The sequence below is a fragment of the Enhydra lutris genome, unplaced genomic scaffold (genome assembly GCF_002288905.1).
Source record: "Enhydra lutris kenyoni isolate GAN:26980312 unplaced genomic scaffold, ASM228890v2 scaffoldscaffold24, whole genome shotgun sequence".
NCBI classification, from domain to species: Eukaryota; Metazoa; Chordata; class Mammalia; order Carnivora; family Mustelidae; genus Enhydra; species Enhydra lutris.
This window is the reverse complement of record NW_019154108.1, coordinates 27,984,307-28,005,734: the sequence shown is the minus strand read 5'-3', so window position 1 is coordinate 28,005,734 and position 21,428 is coordinate 27,984,307. Positions and strand designations below refer to the sequence as shown.

Here is a 21,428-nt window from a genome sequence, read left to right as displayed (position 1 = left end):
TTTTCCACATAAAGTATCATGTCATCTGTGAAGACTGAAAGTTTGACTCTGCCAGTTTGGATGCCTTTTATTTCTTTCTGTTGTCTGATTGCTGAGGCTAGGACTTTTTGTACTATGTTGAACAACAGTGGTGAGAGTGGGCATCCCTGTTGTGTTCCTGACCTTAGGGGTGAAGCTCTGTTTTTCACCACTGAGGATGATATTTGCTGAGGGGTTTTTGTAAATGGCTTTTATGATATAGAGGTATGTTCCTTTTATCCCTACACTGGAGAGTTTTTTTCAAGAAAGGATGCAATATTTTGTCAAATGCATTCTCTGCATCAATTGAGAGAATCATATGGTTCTTGTCCTTCTTTTATCAGTGTGATGTATCATGTTGATTCATTGGCCGATATTGAACCACCCTTGTAGTCCAGGAATAAATCCCAGTTGGTTGTGAATAATCCTGTTAAAGTACTATTGGATCCTATTGGCTAGTATCTTGGTGAGAATTTTTGCATCCATGTTCATCAAGGATATTGGTCTGTAGTTCTCCTTTTTGGTGGGGTCTTTGGGGATTAAGATAATGCTGGTCTCATAGAATGAGTTTATAGAAGTTTTTCTTCCATTTCATTTTTTTTAAGGTTTTATTTATTTATTTGAGAGAGAGAGCACATGTGAGAGCATGAGCAGGGTGAGGGGCAGAGGGAGAAGTACTCCCCACTGAACAGGGAGCCTCATGCAGGGCTCCATCTGGGAACTCCAGGATCATGACCTGAGCCAAAGGCAGATGCTTAACTGACTGAGCCACCCAGGCACCCCCATTTCAATTTTTTGAAACAGCTTCAGAAGACTAGGTAGGTATTAGTTCTCCTTCAAATGTTTGGTAGAATTCCCCTGGGAAGCCATCTGGCCCTGGACTCTCTTGGGAGGTTTTTGATTACTGCTTCAGTTTCCTTGTTGGTTATGGATCTGTTCAGGTTTTTTTTTCTACCTGTTTCAGTTTTGGTAGTTTATAAGTTTCTAGGAATGCATCCATTTCTTCCAGATTGCCTTATTTGTTGACATATGGTTGCTCATAGTATGTTCTTAAAATTATTTTTATTTCCTTGGTGGTGTTCATGATGTCTCTTCTTTATTCATGATGTTATTAATTTGGGTCCTTTCTCTTTTGGATAAGTCTGTCTATGGGTTTAATCGATCTTATTATTTCTTTCAAGGAACCAGCTTCTAGTTTCATTGATCTGTTTTACTGTTCTTTTGGTTTCTGTTTCATTGATTTCTGCTCTAATCTTTATTATTTCTCTTCTGCTTGATTTAGGCTTTATTTGCTGTTCTTTCTTCAGCTCCTTTAGGTGTAAGATTAGCTTGTATATTTGAGACTTTTCTAGTTTTTTGAGAAAGGCTTGTATTGCTATGTACTTCCCTCTTAGGACTGCCTTTGCTGCATTCCAAAGGTTTTGAACAGTTGTGTTTTCATTTTCATTCATTTCCATGAATTTAAAAAAAATTCTTTAATTTCCTGGTTGACCCATTCATTCTTTAGTAGGATGCTTTTTAGCCTCTGAGTATTTGAGTTCCTTCCAAATTTCCTCTTGTGATTGAGTTCTAGTTTCAAAGCATTGTGTTCTGAAAATATGCAGGGAATCATCCCAGTCTTTTGGTACTGGTTGAGACCCGATTTGTGACCCAGTATGTGATCTGTTCTGGAGAATGTTCCATGTGCATTTGAGAAGAATGTGTATTCTGTTGCTTTGGGATGGAATGACCTGTATATATATATGTGAAATCTGTCTAGTCCACTGTGTCATTCAAAGACATTGTTTCCTTGTTGATCTTATGCTTAGATGATCTGTCCATTGCTGTGAGTGGGGTGTTAAAGTCCCCTATTTTTATTGTGTTATTATCAATGTGTTTCTTTAATTTTGTTATTAATTGGTTTATATATAATTGACTGCTCCCAAGTTAGCAGCATAAATATTTATAATTGTTGGATCTTAATGTTGGATAGGCCCTTTAAGAATGATACAGTACCCTTCTTCATCCCTTACTACAGTCTTTGGTTTAAAATATAATTTGTCTGATATAGGGATTGCTACCCCAGGTTTGTTTGTTTGTTTCTTTTTTTTTTTAAAAGACTTTATTTATTTGACAGAGAGAGAGATCACAAGTAGGCAGAGAAGCAGACAGAAAGGGAGGGTGAAGCAGGCTCCCTGCTGAGTAGAGAGCCTGATGCGGGGCTCGATCCCAGGACCCTGAGATCACGACCTGAACCGAAGGCAAAGGCTTAACCCACTGAGCCACCCAGGCGCGCACCCGCCCCCCACCCCCCAACAGCTTTCTTTTGATTTTTCATTAGTGTGATAAGTGGTTCTCCATCTCCTCGCTTTCAATCTGGACTTGCCTTTGGGCCTAAACTGAGTCTCTTGTAGATAGCACATGGTTGGGTCCTGCTTTTTTATCCAATCTTATACCCCATGTCTTTTGATTGAGGCTTTTAGCCCATTTACATTCAGAATAAGTAATGAAAGATATAAATTTAGTGCCATTGTATTACCTGCAAAGTACCTATTTCTGTAGATGTCTCTGTTTCTTTCTGGTCTCTGTTACTTTTGGGCTCTGTCTTCACTTATAGGATTCCCTTTAATATTTCTTGCAGGGCTGGCTTAGTGATCACAAATTCTTTCAGTTTCTGTTTGTTCTAGAAGCTCTTTATCTCTTCTTCCATTCTGAATGACAGCCTAGGTGGATAAAGTATTCTTGGCTGTACATTTTTCTCATTTAGAACCCTGAATATATCATGCCAGGCCTTTCTGGCCTGCCAGGTCTCTGTGGATATGTCTGCTGCCATTCTAATATTCCTACCCTTGTAGATTTAAGAACCCCTTGTCTTGACCTGCTTTCAGGATTTTCTCTTTATCTCTGAAATTTGCAAGCTTCACTATTACATGTTGGGGTGTTTATCTTTTTTTTGTTGAATTTGAGGGTGTTCTCTGTACCTCCTGGACTTGAATGCCTGATTGCTTTCCCAAATTAGGGAAGTTCTCAGCTATGATTTGCTCAAATATAACTTCTGTCCCTCTCTCTTCTTCCTCTGGGACACCAGTAATTCTTCTCTTTTTTTTTTTTAATTTTATTTTTTATAAACATATAATACATTTTTATCCCCAGGGGTACAGGTCTGTGAATCGCCAGCTTTACACACTTCACAGCACTCACCATAGCACATACCCTCCCCAATGTCCATAACCCCACCCCCCCTTCCCAACCCCCCTCCCCCCATCAATCCTCAGTTTGTTTTGTGAGATTAAGAGTCACTTATGGTTTGTCTCCCTCCCAATCCTATCTTGTTTCATTTCCTCTTCTCCTACCCCCTTAACCCCCCATGTTGCATCTCCTCTCCCTCATATCAGGGAGATCATATGATAGCTGTCTTTCTCCGATTGACTTATTTCGCTAAGCATGATACCCTCTAGTTCCATCCACATCGTTGCAAATGGCAAGATTTCATTTCTTTTGATGGCTGCATAGTATTCCATTGTGTATATATACCACATCTTCTTTATCCATTCGTCTGTTGATGGACATCTAGGTTCTTTCCATAGTTTGGCTATTGTAGACATTGCTGCTATAAACATTCGGGTGCACGTGCCCCTTCGGATCACTACGTTTGTATCTTTAGAGTAAATACCCAGCAGTGCAATTGCTGGGTCATAGGGTAGTTCTATTTCCAACATTTTGAGGAACCTCCATGCTGTTTTCCAGAGTGGTTGCACCAGCTTGCATTCCCACCAACAGTGTAGGAGGGTTCCCCTTTCTCCGCATCCTCGCCAGCATCTGTCATTTCCTGACTTGTTAATTTTAGCCATTCTGACTGGTGTGAGGTGATATCTCATTGTGGTTTTGATTTGTATTTCCCTGATGCCGAGTGATATGGAGCACTTTTTCATGTGTCTGTTGGCCATCTGGATGTCTTCTTTGCAGAAATGTCTGTTCATATCTTCTGCCCATTTCTTGATTGGATTATTTGTTCTTTGGGTGTTGAGTTTGCTAAGTTCTTTATAGATTTTGGACACTAGCCCTTTATCTGATATGTCGTTTGCAAATATCTTCTCCCATTCTGTCAGTTGTCTTTTGGTTTTGTTAACTGTTTCCTTTGCTGTGCAAAAGCTTTTGATCTTGATAAAATCCCAATAGTTCATTTTTGCCCTTGCTTCCCTTGCCTTTGGCGATGTTCCTAGGAAGATGTTGCTGCGGCTGAGGTCGAAGAGGTTGCTGCCTGTGTTCTTCTCAAGGATTTTGATGGATTCCTTTCTCACATTGAGGTCCTTCATCCATTTTGAGTCTATTTTCGTGTGTGGTGTAAGGAAATGATCCAATTTCATTTTTCTGCATGTGGCTGTCTAATTTTCCCAACACCATTTATTGAAGAGGCTGTCTTTTTTCCATTGGACATTCTTTCCTGCTTTGTTGAAGATTAGTTGTCCATAGAGTTGAGGTCTATTTCTGGGCTCTCTATTCTGTTCCATTGATCTGTGTGTCTGTTTTTGTGCCAGTACCATGCTGTCTCGATGATGACAGCTTTGTAATAGAGCTTGAAGTCCGGAATTGTGATGCCACCAACTTTGGCTTTCTTTTTCAATATTGCTTTGGCTATTCGAGGTCTTTTCTGGTTCCATATAAATTTTAGGATGATTTGTTCCATTTCTTTGAAAAAAAAAAAAAATGGATGGTACTTTGATAGGAATTGCATTAAATGTGTAGATTGCTTTAGGTAGCATAGACATTTTCATAATATTTATTCTTCCAATCCAGGTGCATGGAACATTTTTCCATTTCTTTGTGTCTTCCTCAATTTCTTTCATGAGTACTTTATAGTTTTCTGTGTATAGATTCTTAGTCTCTTTGGTTAGGTTTATTCCTAGGTATTATAGTTTTGGGTACAATAGTAAATGGGATTGACTCCTTAATTTCTCTTTCTTCTGTCTTGTTGTTGGTGTAGAGAAATGCAACTGATTTCTGTGCATTGATTTTATATCCTGACACTTTACTGAATTCCTGTACAAGTTCTAGCAGTTTTGGAGTGGAGTCTTTTGGGTTTTCCACATATAGTATCATATCATCTGCGAAGAGTGATAGTTTGACTTCTTCTTTGCCGATTTGGATGCCTTTAATTTCCTTTTGTTGTCTGATTGCTGAGGCTAGGACTTCTAGTACTATGTTGAATAGCACTGGTGATAACGGACATCCCTGCCGTGTTCCCGACCTTAGCGGAAAAGCTTTCAGTTTTTCTCCATTGAGAATGATATTTGCGGTGGGTTTTTCATAGATGGCTTTGATAATATTGAGGTATGTGCCCTCTATCCCTGCACTTTGAAGAGTTTTGATCAGGAAGGGATGCTGTATTTTGTCAAATGCTTTTTCAGCATCTATGGAGAGTATCATATGGTTCTTGTTCTTTCTTTTATTAACGTGTTGTATCACATTGATTGATTTGCGGATGTTGAACCAACCTTGCAGCCCTGGAATAACTCCCACTTGGTCGTGGTGAATAATCCTTTTAATGTACTGTTGAATCCTATTGGCTAGTATTTTGGTGAGAATTTTTGCATCTGTGTTCATCAAGGATATTGGTCTGTAGTTCTCTTTTTTGATGGGATCCTTGTCTGGTTTTGGGATCAAGGTGATGCTGGCCTCATAAAATGAGTTTGGAAGTTTTCCTTCCATTTCTATTTTTTGGAACAGTTTCAGGAGAATAGGAATTAGTTCTTCTTTAAATGTTTGGTAGAATTCCCCCGGTAAGCCGTCTGGCCCTGGGCTTTTGTTTGTTTGGAGATTTTCGATGACTGTTTCAATCTCCTTACTGGTTATGGGTCTGTTCAGGCTTTCTGTTTCTTCCTGGTTCAGTTGTGGTAGTTTATATGTCTCTAGGAATGCATCCATTTCTTCCAGATTGTCAAATTTGTTGGCGTAGAGTTGCTCATAGTATGTTCTTATAATTGTCTGTATTTCTTTGGTGTTAGTTGTGATCTCTCCTCTTTCATTCATGATTTTATTTATTTGGTTCCTTTCTCTTTTCTTTTTGATAAGTCTGGCCAGGGGCTTATCGATCTTATTAATTCTTTCAAAGAACCAGCTCCTAGTTTCGTTGATTTGTTCTATTGTTTTTTTGGTTTCTATGTCATTGATTTCTGCTCTGATCTTTATGATTTCTCTTCTCTTGCTGGGTTTAGCATTTCTTTCTTGTTCTTTCTCCAGCTCCTTTAGGTGTAGGGTTAGGTTGTGTACCTGAGACCTTTCTTGTTTCTTGAGAAAGGCTTGTACCACTATATATTTTCCTCTCAGGACTGCCTTTTGTTGGGGGACACCAGTAATTCTAACATTGCTTGGCTTTATGGTATTGCTGCTTTCTCAAAGCTTCCTTCTCCTCATGGGTCCATTAGTTGTTTTTCTCTTTTCCTCAGCTTCCTTCCTTTTCGTCATTTTGTCTTCTGTGTCACTGAGTCTCTTCTGCCTCTATCCTAGCTGTTAGAGCATTCATTTTAGACAGCATCTCAGTTAAATAATTTTAAATTTGGCCTTATTAGATTTTATTTCTGTACTAAGAGATTCTCTACTGTCTTTTATGCTTTTTTCAAGCCCAGCTAGTGGCTTTATAATTGTTATTCTTAATTTAGTTTCTGATATTTTACTTATATCCATATTGATTAGATGTGTGGTAGAGACTATTACCTCTGGTTCTTCTTTTGCTGTGAATTTCTCCTTCTAGTCATTTCGTCTAGAGAAGAATAGATGAATGAGAGAAGAAAATCATAAATATCAACCACAACCCTGGTGAAATACACACTTAGACAAATCCGAAGTTGTCAGAAACCAAAAAAGAAAGGGAAAAAAAGAATATAATCTCACAGGTGGATAGAACAGTGTGATCATTTGATCCTGGGTGTATTTTGGTCTGTTTGTTAGAAGACACTAAATCCCAAATTGTAAAGAAAGAAGAATATATATATGTATATATATATGCATATATATGCCTAAATAAAGTTGAATACAGTGAAAGGAGACCAGAAGTGAGAAATATATCTATAAAATGTAAATGCAAAAATGAAAATTAAAGACTTAAAAACAATTGATAAAATGAGAAACCATTTGAAAAGGAAAAAAAAAAGTGAAAAAAATTAAGATGAAAGACTAAGGATTCATGAGAAAAAACCCTCATATCCAATTGATTTTTTTCCCTAGCACAGGAGTTTTTCAGTTCTGAGTGATTCATAAACTTCCTACTCAACTTAAGTTCATGCTGGTCTTCTGGGGGAGGGGCCTATTTTACTGATTCTCAGGTGTCTTTGACAGGGTGCAGTTGCAGTACTCTTTGCAGGGAAGGGGGGCTGACACAGTGTAAGCTGCTTTGGGCTGCTGCATGTGGCTTTTGTTCCCTGAAGGTTTTTCTTGCTGCTCCAGAGGATGAAAAAAAAAATTTTAATGGCAGCATCTGGATCTCCAGCCTTGGAGCTGAATGACTGGGGCTCCTGCTCTTCAGTGTATCCTCAGAGAAATGCAGTCAGTCCCTTTTGTGTGTGCCAAACTCTGCAGACTGCTTCAGTGCATATCTGTACCAATCCTGGCGGCGGGGTGGTTGTCTCACTGTGTCCCCACTTTGGGGAGTGGTTGCCTGATTGTGTACCCTGGCTGCTCTCCCTGGGGGAAGGAGCAGGGTCTCCCAGTGATTGTGGCTTGACTTGGAGAGCGATCATGCGGGGGTTCCTGGTTTATGGCAACACCTAGCTGAGAGGCCTCTCTGGGGCTTAATAATTGTAGGTGGCTTCCCCTGTTCCAATGCTGGAGAACTCTGCTAGACTCAGGCATCCTTCTTTCTGTGATCCTGGGACTCCTGAGACCACACTGTCCCAGCTAGAATTCTGCCCCTGCTTCACCACCTGAGCACCTTCCAGGCAGGGATGTCCCTCACAGGAGCAGACTTCTAAAAGTTCCAGTTTTTGCTCTCTGCTGCTGTTACACTTTCTGGTTGCTGGCTTATGGAGGCTTCCCTCCCCGCCAAGTTTATTGCCAGATATATCCCCTTAGATTCCTGTCTCTGCACCTCCTACTTTTTTTTTTTTTTTTTAAATGTTGTTTATTTAAGTTAGAGAGAACGAGTACAAGTAGGGGGAGAGGGAGAAGCAGGCTCTCTGCTGAGCAGGGAGCCTGATCTGGGGCTCCATCCTAGGGTACTGGGATCATGACCTAAGCCAAAGGCAGAGGCTTAACTGACCAAGCCACCCAGGCTCTGCTCCACACCTCCTACCTTGCAGACTGATTGCCTTTTTAAAAAGATTTTATTTAGTCATTTGACAGAGAGAGAGCAAGCACATGCAGTGGGAGCGGGATGGGGAGAAGCAGACTTCCACCAATCAGGGAGCCTGATTCGGGGTTCTGTCCCAGGACCCTGGGATCATGACCTGAGCTGAAGGCAGATGCCCAACTCACTGAGCCACCCAGGCGCTTTTTTATTTGTAGAATTGCAGGAATTCTTTTCTTTGATCTCAGGTTGAATTCATAGGAATTCAGAATGATTTGATAGGTAGATAGCTGAATTCAAGGGACCAGATGAAACGCAGGTCCCCTATTTTACCATTCTTTCTCTCCTCTCCCTTATTTCTTATGACTTTGAATCAGAGTGGTGAGAGAGGGCATCCTCGTGTTGGTCTGAGTCTTAAGGGGAATGTGTCCAGTCTTGTAATTAAGTATAGGTTTTTTTGTAGATACTCTTTTTTTTGTTTGTTTATTTGTTTTTGTTTTTAAATGTAAGCTCCACACTAGCCCAGTGTGGGACTTGAACTCATGACTCTGAGATTGATACCTAAGCTGAGTTCAAGAGTGGGATGCTTAACTGACTGAACCACCCAGGCACCCCTTTTGTAGATACTGTTAAGTGGAGGAAGTTCCATTAATTGCTAGTTTGCTGAGAGTTTTTATTTTTATTTTATGACTAAGTGCTGGGTTTTGTCAAGTGCACTTTCTGTGCCAGTGACATGATTAGGATTTTTCTGTAGCTTATTGATAATGATTTATTGCATTTATTGCATTGATTAATTTTTGAATGTTGTTAGTCTTGTATACCTTGAGTATAATCCTTTTTTATGTTGTTGAATAAAATTTTATAATATTTTGTCTTTATTCTTGTAATCTGGTTTTGGTCTTAAGGTAATGCTGACCTCATAGAATGAATTGCAAAGTGTTTCCTCTTTTATTTTCTGGAAGTGATTGTAGAGAGTTGATATTATTCTTTAAATGTTTGGAGAGTTCACTGGTGAAGCCATCTGTGTGTGATGCTTTCTTTTTTGGAAGGTTATTAATTATTGTTAAGTTTTTTGAAAATTATAGGGCTATTCAGGATATCTGATTTTCCTAGTGTGAAATTTGGTACTTTTTTTTTTTTTTTTTGGCAATTTTAAATTTTGTATCCTCCAAGGAATTTGGTCCAGATCATCTAAGTCACCAAATCTATGGGCCTAGAATTGTTTTAGTATTCCTCTATTACCCTTTCAATGTCCAGAGGATTGGTAGTGATGACCCATCTTTCACTTATTTATATTAGTAATTTGTGTCTTCTCTTTTCTTGTTTAGGCTGGCTAGCAGTTTATCAGTTTTATTGATCTTTTGGTGTTTGTTTTTTGATTTATCTGTATTTTCCTGTTTCAATTTCATTGATTTGTTACATTTTTTATTATTTCTCATCATTTGCTCTTTTTCTGGTTTCCTATGGTTCCTAATGAAGCTTACAGATATTTTAGATATTTTTTTCTTTTCTAGTATACACATTCAGTTCAACAGGTTTCTAAGTACTGCTTTTCACTGCATCCCACAATTTTTGGCAAGTTGTATTTTCATTTAGTTCAAAATGTTTTTAAATTTCTCTTGGGTCATCTTCTTTGATTAATGTTCATTTAGAAGTGTATTGTTTAATTTCCAAAACTTGGGAATTCTCCAGCTCTCCTTCTGTCACTGATTTCTAGTTTAATTGCATTGTGGTTGAGAACATATTTATATGATTTTTATTTTTTCACACTTGTCAAGTTATGTTTTATGGCCCAGAATATGGTCTTCTTTGGTGAATGTACCCTGTGAGCTTAAGAAGAAAATGTATTCTCCTGTTGTTAGATGGAATGTTCTATAAATGTCAGTTGGATGATATTGGCTGGTGGTGCTATGCAGGTATTTATATCCTCACTAATATTCTGCCTGCTTGATCTATCACAGGTCAAGATCCCTCTCACAGAGGGTTGTTGAAGTCTCCAACCATAATATGGCATTGTCTGTTTCTCCTTTAAAAAAAAAAAAAAAAAAAAAAAAAAAATATATATATATATATATATATATATATATTTTTTTAAAGTAATCCCTTTTTAAAAAATTTATTATTATTGTTTTTTTACTTTTAAGTAATCTCTACAGCCAACATGGGGCTTGAACTCACAACCCCAAGATGAGGAGTCACATGCTGTACCAACTGAACCAGCCAGGCACCCTTTTCCTTTCAGTTTTTATCAGTTTTTGCCTTATAGATATTGACGCTGTTAAGTGGTTACTTGTTTGGGATTGTTATATCCTCTTGGAGAATTGATCCCTTTATCATTATACAAAGCTCCTCTTTATCTGCAGTAATCTTCCTAGTTCTGAAGTCTGCTTTTTTAAAAATCAGTATAGCTGTTTCTCTTTTTTTTGAATGTTAGAAATTTGTTATTATTAAGCTCAATTTAATATACACAACATTTCAAGTTACCCTTCTTTAACCCACTCTCCCATCCTACACCCAAATTCCTCATTTAGCTTCTAGCATAGTTTGTCAAAATTACCATTTAAGTGTCCTACCAGTTTATGGCTCCAGCAGCTTTGCTTCAGGTAAAGAGATCTGACTTGCTATCTCTCTCTGGATTGTCTGTCTCTCCAGATTTGGGGATGGCAGTCTGTCTTATGAACTCAGTTTTCTGATGGATCAAAGCTACTGATACTTAGTTTGTTCAAACTTTTCTTGTTGTAAGGAAGGGATTGATGACTTCCAAGCTTTTTAGCTGAAACTAAAAGTTGGGATTATTTGTCTTTTTATTATTGAGTTGTAAGAGTTACTTATACTATCTGGGTACAAGACCCTTTTCGGATATTTGATTTGTTAAGTATTTTCTCATCCTGTAGTTTTATTTTACTTTCTTCATGATACCATTTTTGCCATAAACATTTTAAATTTCAGTATAGTTCAGTTTACCTATTTTGTTCTTTGGCCATTGTGCTTTTGGTGTCATTTCAGAAATCACTGCTTAACCCAAGGGCATGAAATTTACACCTGTTTTCTTCTAAGAGTTTTATAGTTTTAGCTCTTACATTTAGGTCTATGGTCCATTTTGAATTAAGTTTTGTGTGTGGTGTGAGGTAAGGGTTCAGTTCCATTCTTTTGCATGTAAATAGCTGATTACCCAGCATGATTTGTTAAAGACTGTTCTTTCCCCATTTAAATATTACTTCGGGATGCCTGGGTGGTTCAGTAGGTTAAATATCTGTTGTTGGCTCAGGTCATGATCCCAGGGTCCTGGGATAAAGTCCCGAATCAGGTTCCTTGCTTGGTGGGGAGTGTGCTTCTCCGTCTGCTTGCTGTTCCTCTTGCTTGTGCGTGTGCACGTGCACTCTTTCTGACAAATAAAATCTTAAAAAAAAATTATTACCTGCCTGTTGAAATATTTTAAAGTGTTGGCTTTGTATTCTCAGATTTTGTGTTTGTATGCAAATTTAGTAATCATTTGCATTGAAGTTAAAAGAAATGTTCAACCCAATAGCATTAGGCAAACTTCTAAAAGTATCCCTAAGGCCTTAGAGGCATGGTTTGATGCTAGTAATGAGAGCTGTCTTAATTCTGAGTAGAAGGAGAAATTCTGGCTGTGTTTTGAAGAGGTCACAGTTTGGTAAACTGATAGCTTTTTGTTAGCCTGGCAGAATATCTAACATTCTCTTAGGCTAAATAAAACCTCTTAAAAATGGACATCTTATTTGAATTGAGCAACTATTAGTATTCATTAACATGGTGATTTAGAGTTAAGGGCCAGGTTAACTGTTTATCACTTATCTAAGAAAAATGTCTTGTGGGGAAGACAGATAACTTTTGGTGGAGGGAGGAGAGACATGGAGAAAGTTCTGTGTGCATAGTTACAGATACCAGCCCTGAGTGTCTAGGAATAGGTGAGGAAACTTCAAGAGATGGTATAATGTAGTGGCTCAGAGCATGTACTTTGAATTCAGAATACTGGTTTGAATCCTGGTTCTACATTTGTTATTTGTGAAAACTTTAGCCTGATTGGTGCTTTTAACAACAATTTGTTTAACACATTCAGCAAATGTACTAGGTCTACTATATTAGGCACTTGATGTTCCCAGATAAACAAAAGAGTTGGAATTAGGGTGGGGGTTTATTTAGATAGCTTTAGCATCAGGAGTGGCCTCAGACTTCCCTGCCTTCCTTAACATTTCTCATCTTTTACTGCTCTCACCCATGTTCTCTTTGACCTAGATATCAAGGCCTCCTTTCCCATAAGCCTTTTCTCATACCGGGGCTTTTGTATTTGCTGTTTCTTGTACTTGAAGGCCACCCCCTCAACCCCCGTTTTTTCTATGGCTTACTCATTAAGTCCAAATGTCAACTGAGTCCATATTGCCTCCTACCTTCTTATTACCTTTTATAGCATATATTCCAGTATGGGATCCTGATTTATGTTTTGTTTTTCTGCGTTATTTCTCTCTTCTCTAAGAATGTTAGCTCTAGGAAAATTGGGACTGCACTGGTTTCATTTATCATTTAGTCTCCAGTTCCCATTGTAGTTTCTAGCACATAGTAGAGACTCATAAATATGAGTTGGATGGATGAATGAAAGCTGATACCTGTTAGATTCAGCCATATGAAAGTAGGAGGCAAGTGCTAAGACCCTAAAGTGGGGAACAACTTTCTGTAATTAAAGAGCTGTAATGGTAAAGTGAAAGGGGCAGAGATGTGTTGGGCTTTGTAAGTCCTGGCATGTAGTTTGGATTTTATTAGAATTTTAGTGAAGAGATTTTAGAATGGAGTTTTAATGTAATATAACTTATTTTCCATAAGATTCCTTTGGCATCTCTGAGAAGAGTAGGTTAGGGAAGGAGAGGACTAGAGGTAGTAGATGGGTTAGGAGACTTTTTTAGTAGATGAGAACATTGCCTGGATTAGTTTGGTAAAAATGGCCATGAAGAAATGGGATAGATATGGGATTTATTTTGGATGTGGGGCTAACATGACTTGCTGATGTGAGGAATAAAGAAGTAGAGCTGATAGAATGATATCCAGATTTCTTATTTGAGCATTTTGTTAGAAAGTGGTATTATTTACTGGAAAGGGAAATTGAATTAGGAACAAGTTTAGAGGAGGTGTTAAGAATTCCATTTGGGTCACATTTAAGATACTGATAAGAATTCCTAATGGAAATATAAAGTGGAAAGTTCGATTCCAAATAAGGAATTTAGAGGACATTTGGGTTGAAATAGAAATTTGGAAATTGCTAGAAAATAGATGGTATTTAAGTATATGGCAGTGAGAGATACTACTTAGAGGGGGTGTGTGGCAAGGAATCAGGAGAAGGCTCAGGACTTGGGGAATTTCCAACATTTAGATGTTAAGTCTAGGAGTGTCCACTTGGGCTTGAAGGATTGGCCCCAGAAAGAAAACCTGGACTATGTAGCATCTTGGCAATCAAGGGTTCATGAGAAAGCTTAGAAGGGTAGAGACATGGCCTCTATTACATATTGCATTTTCAGAAACATTACCTGCAAAATAAAAAAAACCTTTAGAGGACTTGAAGGATTTAAAATTTAAAAGAAAGGATATTCACATGGCTAACAATTAAATGATGGCTAGCTAATTATGCTATCCTAGAATAAATAATTATTCTTTGTTTTGATATTATTGGAAATTGTGAGTTTTGATGAAGATGGAAGTAATTAATTTTTTAAAGTATAATTTGAAGCTGAGAGTAAAGCTTTCTTTTGGCTAAGAGTAATGGTGTTAGTGTCACCTAAAGGCAAAATGAGGTAATGCAGTCCTATTTATATGAGGCAAAGAACACAGTAACCTAATTGGAATGAGAACAAGAACAATTCTGTGGGTAATTTTAAGGCGTGGGTTAGCAGACTTAGAGTCATGTGTTATTTAGCCCCAGTTCACTTGTCTTACCCCTCTATCATATTTCCCTTTTGGTCACTGAGCAAGTTGTTTAACATATGGTTTTTGTCTTTTACATTTCAGCTCAAATATTTCCCCAAGTCCTTTCCTACCGCCTTAAAGTTGTCCGTATACTTTTTATAGCTATTCTTTGTCACAATAACCTGTTGTATCTTCTCCAAAGCCTTTAGAGTGATTTAGAATTGCCTTATTTGCTTACTTGCTTGTTTTCTTACTAGATATGAGCTCCAGCCAGCAGTGCAGGCACCTTGTCTGCCTTACTTACTCATATAGCCCCGGTGCTGAGTACTACGTCTGTTATGTAGTACACACATTCAATTAAAATTAGTTGTGTGAATATTTGAACTTCTGGAAGTGATAGACAATGTTGAGTTTCTGTGGTGGCAGATTGATCCAGAAAACAGAATGACTAAAATACTGTTTGCCACACGAATGTGACATGAGAGTCTTAGCCTTTTCTCCCCTTCTTGTGCTGATAAGTGACAATGTGTCTGGAAAAGAAAAGATACATGGCTTAGGGTGTTGAATTCTTTAGTAATTAGTCGACTTCAGTGACACAAGGTATTTTAAGGTACAATACTTGGTCTTAAGGAGATAAGTTTTTGGAAACATTTAGATTTAATTGCAAAGTAATTTCAGTGAATATTTGTGTGTGAATTTGGTTTCTAGTGTCATACTTATTATTTCTTGTATTTATTAAAGACAAAAGTAATATTTCTAGGAGAAACAGAGTCAAACAGTAGTAAATCTGTTTAGTTGTGATGTGGGAGGGTTTTTGTTTTTTTTCAGGGAACAATATGGTTCTTTTAGTCAAGAAACTCAGGGTGAAGAGAGTACATTTCCATTATGTGGCCTAGTCCAAGAAGGTAGCCTCTCTAGTTTTGAGATGATTATCTAGCCAGCAGAATTCTTCACATGAACCATTTTTAAAGGCTGAGTATTGATCAGGGACTTAGTAGTTCATGTTTTCATTAATAGTTTTTTTTTTTTTTTTTAATCCCTGTAGTTTTGATCAGGTGGATGTGGAAAGAGAAGTTTGTAGAATTGAAATGGAGGTCAGAGCTGCATTGCAGAAGGTTAGTGGGTCGTCGGATTCTGTGGCCACGCTGAACAGTGAAGAATTTGTTTTGGTTCCTCAGCATGCAGATGATACTTCTACAAAAGAGGATGAAAAACCCGAACTGAAGGTATTTCTCTTTCTTTCTTTCTCTACAAATGATATTATTTTAAATCACTGCTTTTTTCTTAATGAGGTGAGACTGATCTTAAGAGATGTGTAAAATACAAAGGTTTTTCTCAAATGCTGACCTTGAATAGCATCAGTATTTGATTTATGCAGAGGCTAATATTTGGTTTGTGTTTTTGAAGTTTTTTGCTTTTAGTTATGTTTTAATTCAGAATTTTAGAAAGAAGGAATAGAAAGGAAAATAGAAAAGGATAATTGGGGAATTAGATTTAAATTTACGAAAGATTTAACCATTATCTGGATATTTTTGTGTTTCTTATTGCTGAGTTTTTGAAGTTAATTATATAAAAGTTATGTTTTATTTTTACTTCAGAAACAGTATTGTGGTTTTTGTGTTTTAAATCAGCTGGTAACATTCTAGTATGTGATTTAACAGTTTGTCTGAATATTTTTTTAAGCATATGTCTTATATTTTTAGCAGTTGAATTTTTATATAAACAAAAATGATCCTTTTTCATTTTTGTTGTCTTTACTAACTCAAAGAAAAAGAATCAGACCCAGGTGTACATGCATGAGAATTGTATAACCACCTTCGAGAAACAGGAATGGAGAAACTAGTTGGCAGTGAGTGCTACATGTTGTTTATGACTTTTATTTAGTACTAACTATGGACTCAAAAATATATATCAATTTAATAAAATTTTATAAAAATTATATTATTAAATACCCATTTATACTATGTTGAGGATATATAGCTTTATAAATATATTAAAACAATCAGTGGTTTTATTTAAATTTAAGTATATTTGTATTTAAATGACTATTTAAATTTAAATATCTATATTTTAATATTAATGTGTTTATGACATTTATTAGGCCTTGTATCTCACCTGCTTTTAAGAGAAGAATGAGTCAACTTAAATGTGAGAAAATTACCAATACTCCTCTTGGCAGCAAGCAAGCAAACTTTGTAAAGAAATCATAAATATGTTTATGCTATGATAACGAGAAATATGACCTTTTAAATAAGAGAGTAGATACTTTATTTAAACTCACCTGTTTTTATCTTTAAAACACGTAAATTTAATGTTACCTGGTACTTAGAATGTGTTCGTATGGAAAAAAAGAAAAGGAAAGAAAAATCTTTGTAAATTAGATCTTAGATCAGATATAATTAGGTACAACTGTATAAATTCTTTGTATCCAGTAACATATTTTAATTTAAAATTTAACTTGTTTTAATTTCTTCTAGAAATAAAATATTTTCATTAAGCCCCAGAACTATAATATGATTGAAACAGAATTGTCTCGATTTGCTTATAGATAGTTTCTAATGGTGATGAACAATTGGAAAAAGCCATGGAAGAGATTTTGAGAGATTCTGAGAAAGGGCAAAGCACTCTTCTTGTTGATTGTCAAAGTTCCACTGAGATTTCAGAACATTCATTTGGAGATATTTCAGCTAGCCAAACAAATAAGCCGTCTCTCCAGTTAATTTTGGATCCATCAAATACAGGTACTGTATTGAACTCTTAAACACCTTAAGATAAATGGGATAAAGTGAACATGAAAATTTTAAGAAGAAAATTTTAAAATCCTGTTAGTTTTGTTTTCTAAGATCAGGGACACCAGCCACCAGGTTTTTGGTTCTGGTCAAGAGTTCCCACTTTGGTTCTTTTTTTTTTTTTTTTTTTTTTTTTTTTTTTTTTTAAAGATTTCTTATTGGTTTATTTGACAGAGAGAAAAATCACAAGTAGGCGGAAGCAGGCAGAGAGGCAGGCAGATAGAGAGGGAGAATCAGGCCCCCCGCTGAGCAGAGAGCCCGATGCGGGGCTCGATCCCAGGACCTCAGGATCATGACCTGAGCCGAAGGCAGAGGCTCAACCTACTGAGCCACCCAGGCGCCCCCTAACTTTGGTTCTTATGTTTTGTTTTGTTTTTTTCCTACGTGTTAAATGCATGTCAGTGTTATTTGAGAACAGGGTCTATGTCTGGGTCTTTATTTTATTCCTAGTACTTGGCGCATAGTAGGCACTCAATAAATACTTACTGAACAATTGAATAAATTCTTGGGTGTTAGGAATAGTGTAATGGACATTGTCTTTCATATGATGTTCCTTTTTACTCAGTTTGACTATAGTTATTTCAAATTATCATTTGTGAAAATTATAAGTAAAATAGCCTCTCAGTTTTGTCAACATGTTAAAAAATAAATACATCCATTATTGAGTAGGATTTACAATAGGAATGCCATCTTATAATGCAAAATGGTTTTGGGAGTAAGAAAAGCCAAACCAAACCAAAGCTAACTCCTACTTCAGATAGTTTAAACACTAGGGATGTTGTTTGATCTGGGCTCTGATAGTGTTTTTTTTGTTGTTGTTGTTTTTTAGTAAACTATTCAGCTTTGATCTTCTTCATGTCCCCTTTCCTCTAATTGGCTTCCTTTATGGTCATAAAGTAGTTAGCAGCAGAAACTGGTAAGTAGGGCCAGATAATTTATTTATGGCTGTGGCAGAGAGGAAGGCTCTCTTCTTTTATCTATTGAACCAAAGTTGTGAGTTTCACTCCATTGAAGGATTTTCTAGTAGCCAGGGGAATCACCCGTAACTGATGGTTACATTCAAACCCTGAAATAAGTCACACTGACAGACAAGATGAGATTATCCTACTTGACTTAGGGCCAGTGATCCATTTCTGAATGTTGCTATAGGGTAAGTATAGATACTGGCCATACACAGTGTGGCTTTGATGGCTCTAACTTACACTATACACAAAATTTATTCCTAGTGAATCAAATAGTTAAATGTGAAAAATAAACCTATAAGAAGAAAGTATCAGAGACTATTTTTGTGATTGCATAGGAAAAGCCACATCATTAAAAAAAGATAGTTTTTATATATATAATATATATTTAGATGTTTTATATATATTTAAAAGATTTATGGTATATAAATATATATTTAGAAGATTTTATTTGTTAATTTAGAGAGAGTGTGTGTGCACATGGGCATGGTGGGGGAGGGTCGGGGAGAGAGAATCTCAAGTAGACTCCCTGCTGAGTGCACCACCTTCCTTGGGCTTCTGTCCCAAAACCCTGAGATCATGACCTGAGTCAAAATCAGAGTCAGATGCTCAACTGACTGAGCAACCCAGGTGCCCCGAAAGTTATATTTTAATACATAAACACTTAAATCTTCTGAATGAGAATGGTACCATAATAAATGAGTTTTTTTTGCTTTGATCTACATTTTAATTAAATTATTAGACAACACTTTTTTTTTTTTAAGATTTTATTTATTTATTTGACAGACAGCGACCACAAGTAGGCAGAGAGGCAGGCAGAGATAGAGAGGGGGAAGCAGGCTCCCTGCTGAGCAGAGAACCCGATGCGGGGCTCGATCCCAGGACCCTGAGATCATGACCTGAGCTGAAGACAGAGGCTTAACCCACTGAGCCACCCAGCCGCCCCATAGACAACACATTTTAACATTTAAAAAAATTGTACTTGTGGGGTTTCTTCCAAATGGACCATTAGTGTTAGGCAACAAAAACTTCAAGTTTTTATGTGAGTGCGTGTATGTGGTTTTTTTTCTTTACCCTGTCCCACTGATACATTCTCAACCGTTCTATGTAATAAATATGGCTTACTGACAGACTGGGAGAAAATATTTGTAATGCGTTGGGGTTCTTTAATAAAACTCTCTAGTTTGGTGACTCACTATAAATACTTACAGGTATTTATTATCATATAATAATATATTATAGGTATATAGATATATATTATAGGTAGATAATATAGGTATATTATCAGTATATAGTCATACAGCTAGGATTAAATTGAAGGGAACTTAAGCTAAACATGTATGTATATATATTTTACTTAAAAATATATATTTTAATTAAAAATAGAAACAAACTTTAAATAGTATTAATTTTTGTTCTTAAGGGAACATAAGAGATTATATTTATTACTCATTGTGCTTTGCTTTATCTTTTGAATTTCCTAAATCTCAACTCTTCCAAAAAACGCAGATCATACTGTATCACATTTATATAATTATATTTTGGTTAATAGATTAATTGAAAGGAGGAAATACCTTTTATCTTCTAATGGAGCTCTGATGGGTTGTTGGAATTAATCTTTGCAGTGGGCTTATGATTTTAAGCTTATTTGATAGGGACCATGTATTATACTTTCTTGTGTTCTCAACACTCATTACACTAAATATATTTTAAAAATGGGGCGTCTGGGTGGCTCAGTGGGTTAGGCCACTGCCTTCGGCTCAGGTCATGATCTCGGGGTCCTGGGATCGAGTCCCACATCGGGCTCTCTGCTCAGCGGAGAACCTGCTTCCTCCTCTCTCTCTCTCTGCCTGCCTCTCTGCCTACTTGTGATCTTTCTCTGTCAAATAAGTTAAAAAAAAAATTTAAAAAAAATTAAAAAAAAAATGTTTTTTCGGGGTGCCTGGGTGGCTCAGTGGGTTAAAGCCTCTGCCTTTGGCTCGGGCTGTGATCTCAGGGTCCTGGGATCAAGCCCCACGTCCGGCTCTCTGCTCGGCGGGGAGCCTGCTTCCCTTCCTCTCTCTCTGCCTGTCTCTCTGCCTACTTGTGATCTCTGTCTGTCAAATAAGTAAATAAAATCTTTAAAAAAAAAAAAGATTTAAAAAATGTATTTTTCACTGAAGATATTGGATAAGAAGAGATTTCCTTTGCTTTACAAGTAAGTTTTTAGTATTTTTTTCTAGTTATATATTTTTAGTTTTTATTTTCAATAGTATAATATTGGAATGTTCTTGTCCTTCTCAGAATTCGTGTTGAAATCCTAACTCTCAAGGTGATAATATTAGGCAGTAATATTAGGTGATATTACCTAATATTGTTATATTAGGTGATATTATATTATTAGGTGATAATATGGGGGAGTGATTGTCATGAAGGTGGAATGCTTGTGATTGGGATTAGTGCCATTGTAAAAGAGACCCCAGAAAACTAGCTTCTCCCTTCCACCTCTAAGGACACAGTGAAAAGATGTTGTCTGTGACCCAGAAAGTTGGCTCCTGCCAGACACTGAATCTGCTGGTGCCTCGATCTTGGCCTTTCCGGCATCCAGAACTGCGAGAAATAAATGTCTGCTGTTCAGAAACCACCCAGTCTGTGGTATTTTGTTATAGCAGCCTTAACAGACTAAGACAAGACATTTCAGCTGCCTTTTCCTAGTTTTGCTTAACAGAATTATTGTGGTTGGTTTAAAATGACGCATAACTTCAGTGGCAAGGAACTGTCTGGAAATCATCTAGGTTTAAATGGGCTAGAGTGAACATTTAAGGTATGTTGTTTTTCGTTGTAAAACTAGACAGATGAAAGCTTTTGTTTAAACATGATGATAACTTGTTCATTTTTGTCATTTGATTGTATATCCTGACTACGTGGTTGCAGCTCTGATGGGGAATCTTTTCTAGTTTATTAAAATACACTTGAATACTATTTGGATACAAAGATGAGTCTTCTTTTGTATACTCTTTGTCACTCTTTCTGTTGAGGAAAGGATGATGGAGTTAAAAAGTAGGGGACGGAATTTATATTTAGGTAGGAATGAATTCCTTACATTGGTGTGTGACTTTACAAGGTCTAGAACTATTGCATTGGTAGAAATATTTTGCTATTTGGCTTCTTAACTTAGGATCTCCACTAGTTGTAATTGGATAGTTACCAACGAGTTTTGTCTACATGAAGGCTGCAGTTACAATATATTCAGTTGTGGGTGGGATAGGGTATAAGGTGGTGCCCAGGATGATGTGTGTTTCCCATGATAGGCAGCTGGAAGGATGATTAGCCTTAAAATTTTTCATCTATTTAGTGGTTAATTAAATTGATATATGTTGTCTAGTCTTCTAGACACTGTTAATAAGTGCTGTGAATAAAAAGAGGATAGAACAGTTCCTTCCCTTGAAGAGCTGATACTCTGTGTAACTAAATACAGAATGAGAACTACACTGTTCTTTTAATTCA

The 21,428-nt window shown here is 36.8% G+C and overlaps 1 protein-coding gene across 4 annotated transcripts in view; it reads left to right on the top strand.

Annotated features, from left to right (window-relative positions):
- LOC111150680 (RAB GTPase activating protein 1 like) overlaps positions 1 to 21,428 on the top strand; it is a 759,175-nt gene that overhangs the window by 62,933 nt on the left and 674,814 nt on the right. For 3 of the 4 annotated variants that reach the window (XM_022508220.1, XM_022508222.1, XM_022508224.1), the window contains exons 2-3: positions 15,237 to 15,417; positions 16,740 to 16,932. In XM_022508220.1, coding sequence (XP_022363928.1) covers positions 15,280 to 15,417; positions 16,740 to 16,932 — 331 coding nt within the window. In that variant the 5' untranslated portion in view covers positions 15,237 to 15,279. Of the gene's footprint in view, positions 1 to 15,236; positions 15,418 to 15,962; positions 16,041 to 16,739; positions 16,933 to 21,428 lie in introns of those variants that run through there. The other variant, XM_022508221.1, reaches the window with a different exon arrangement.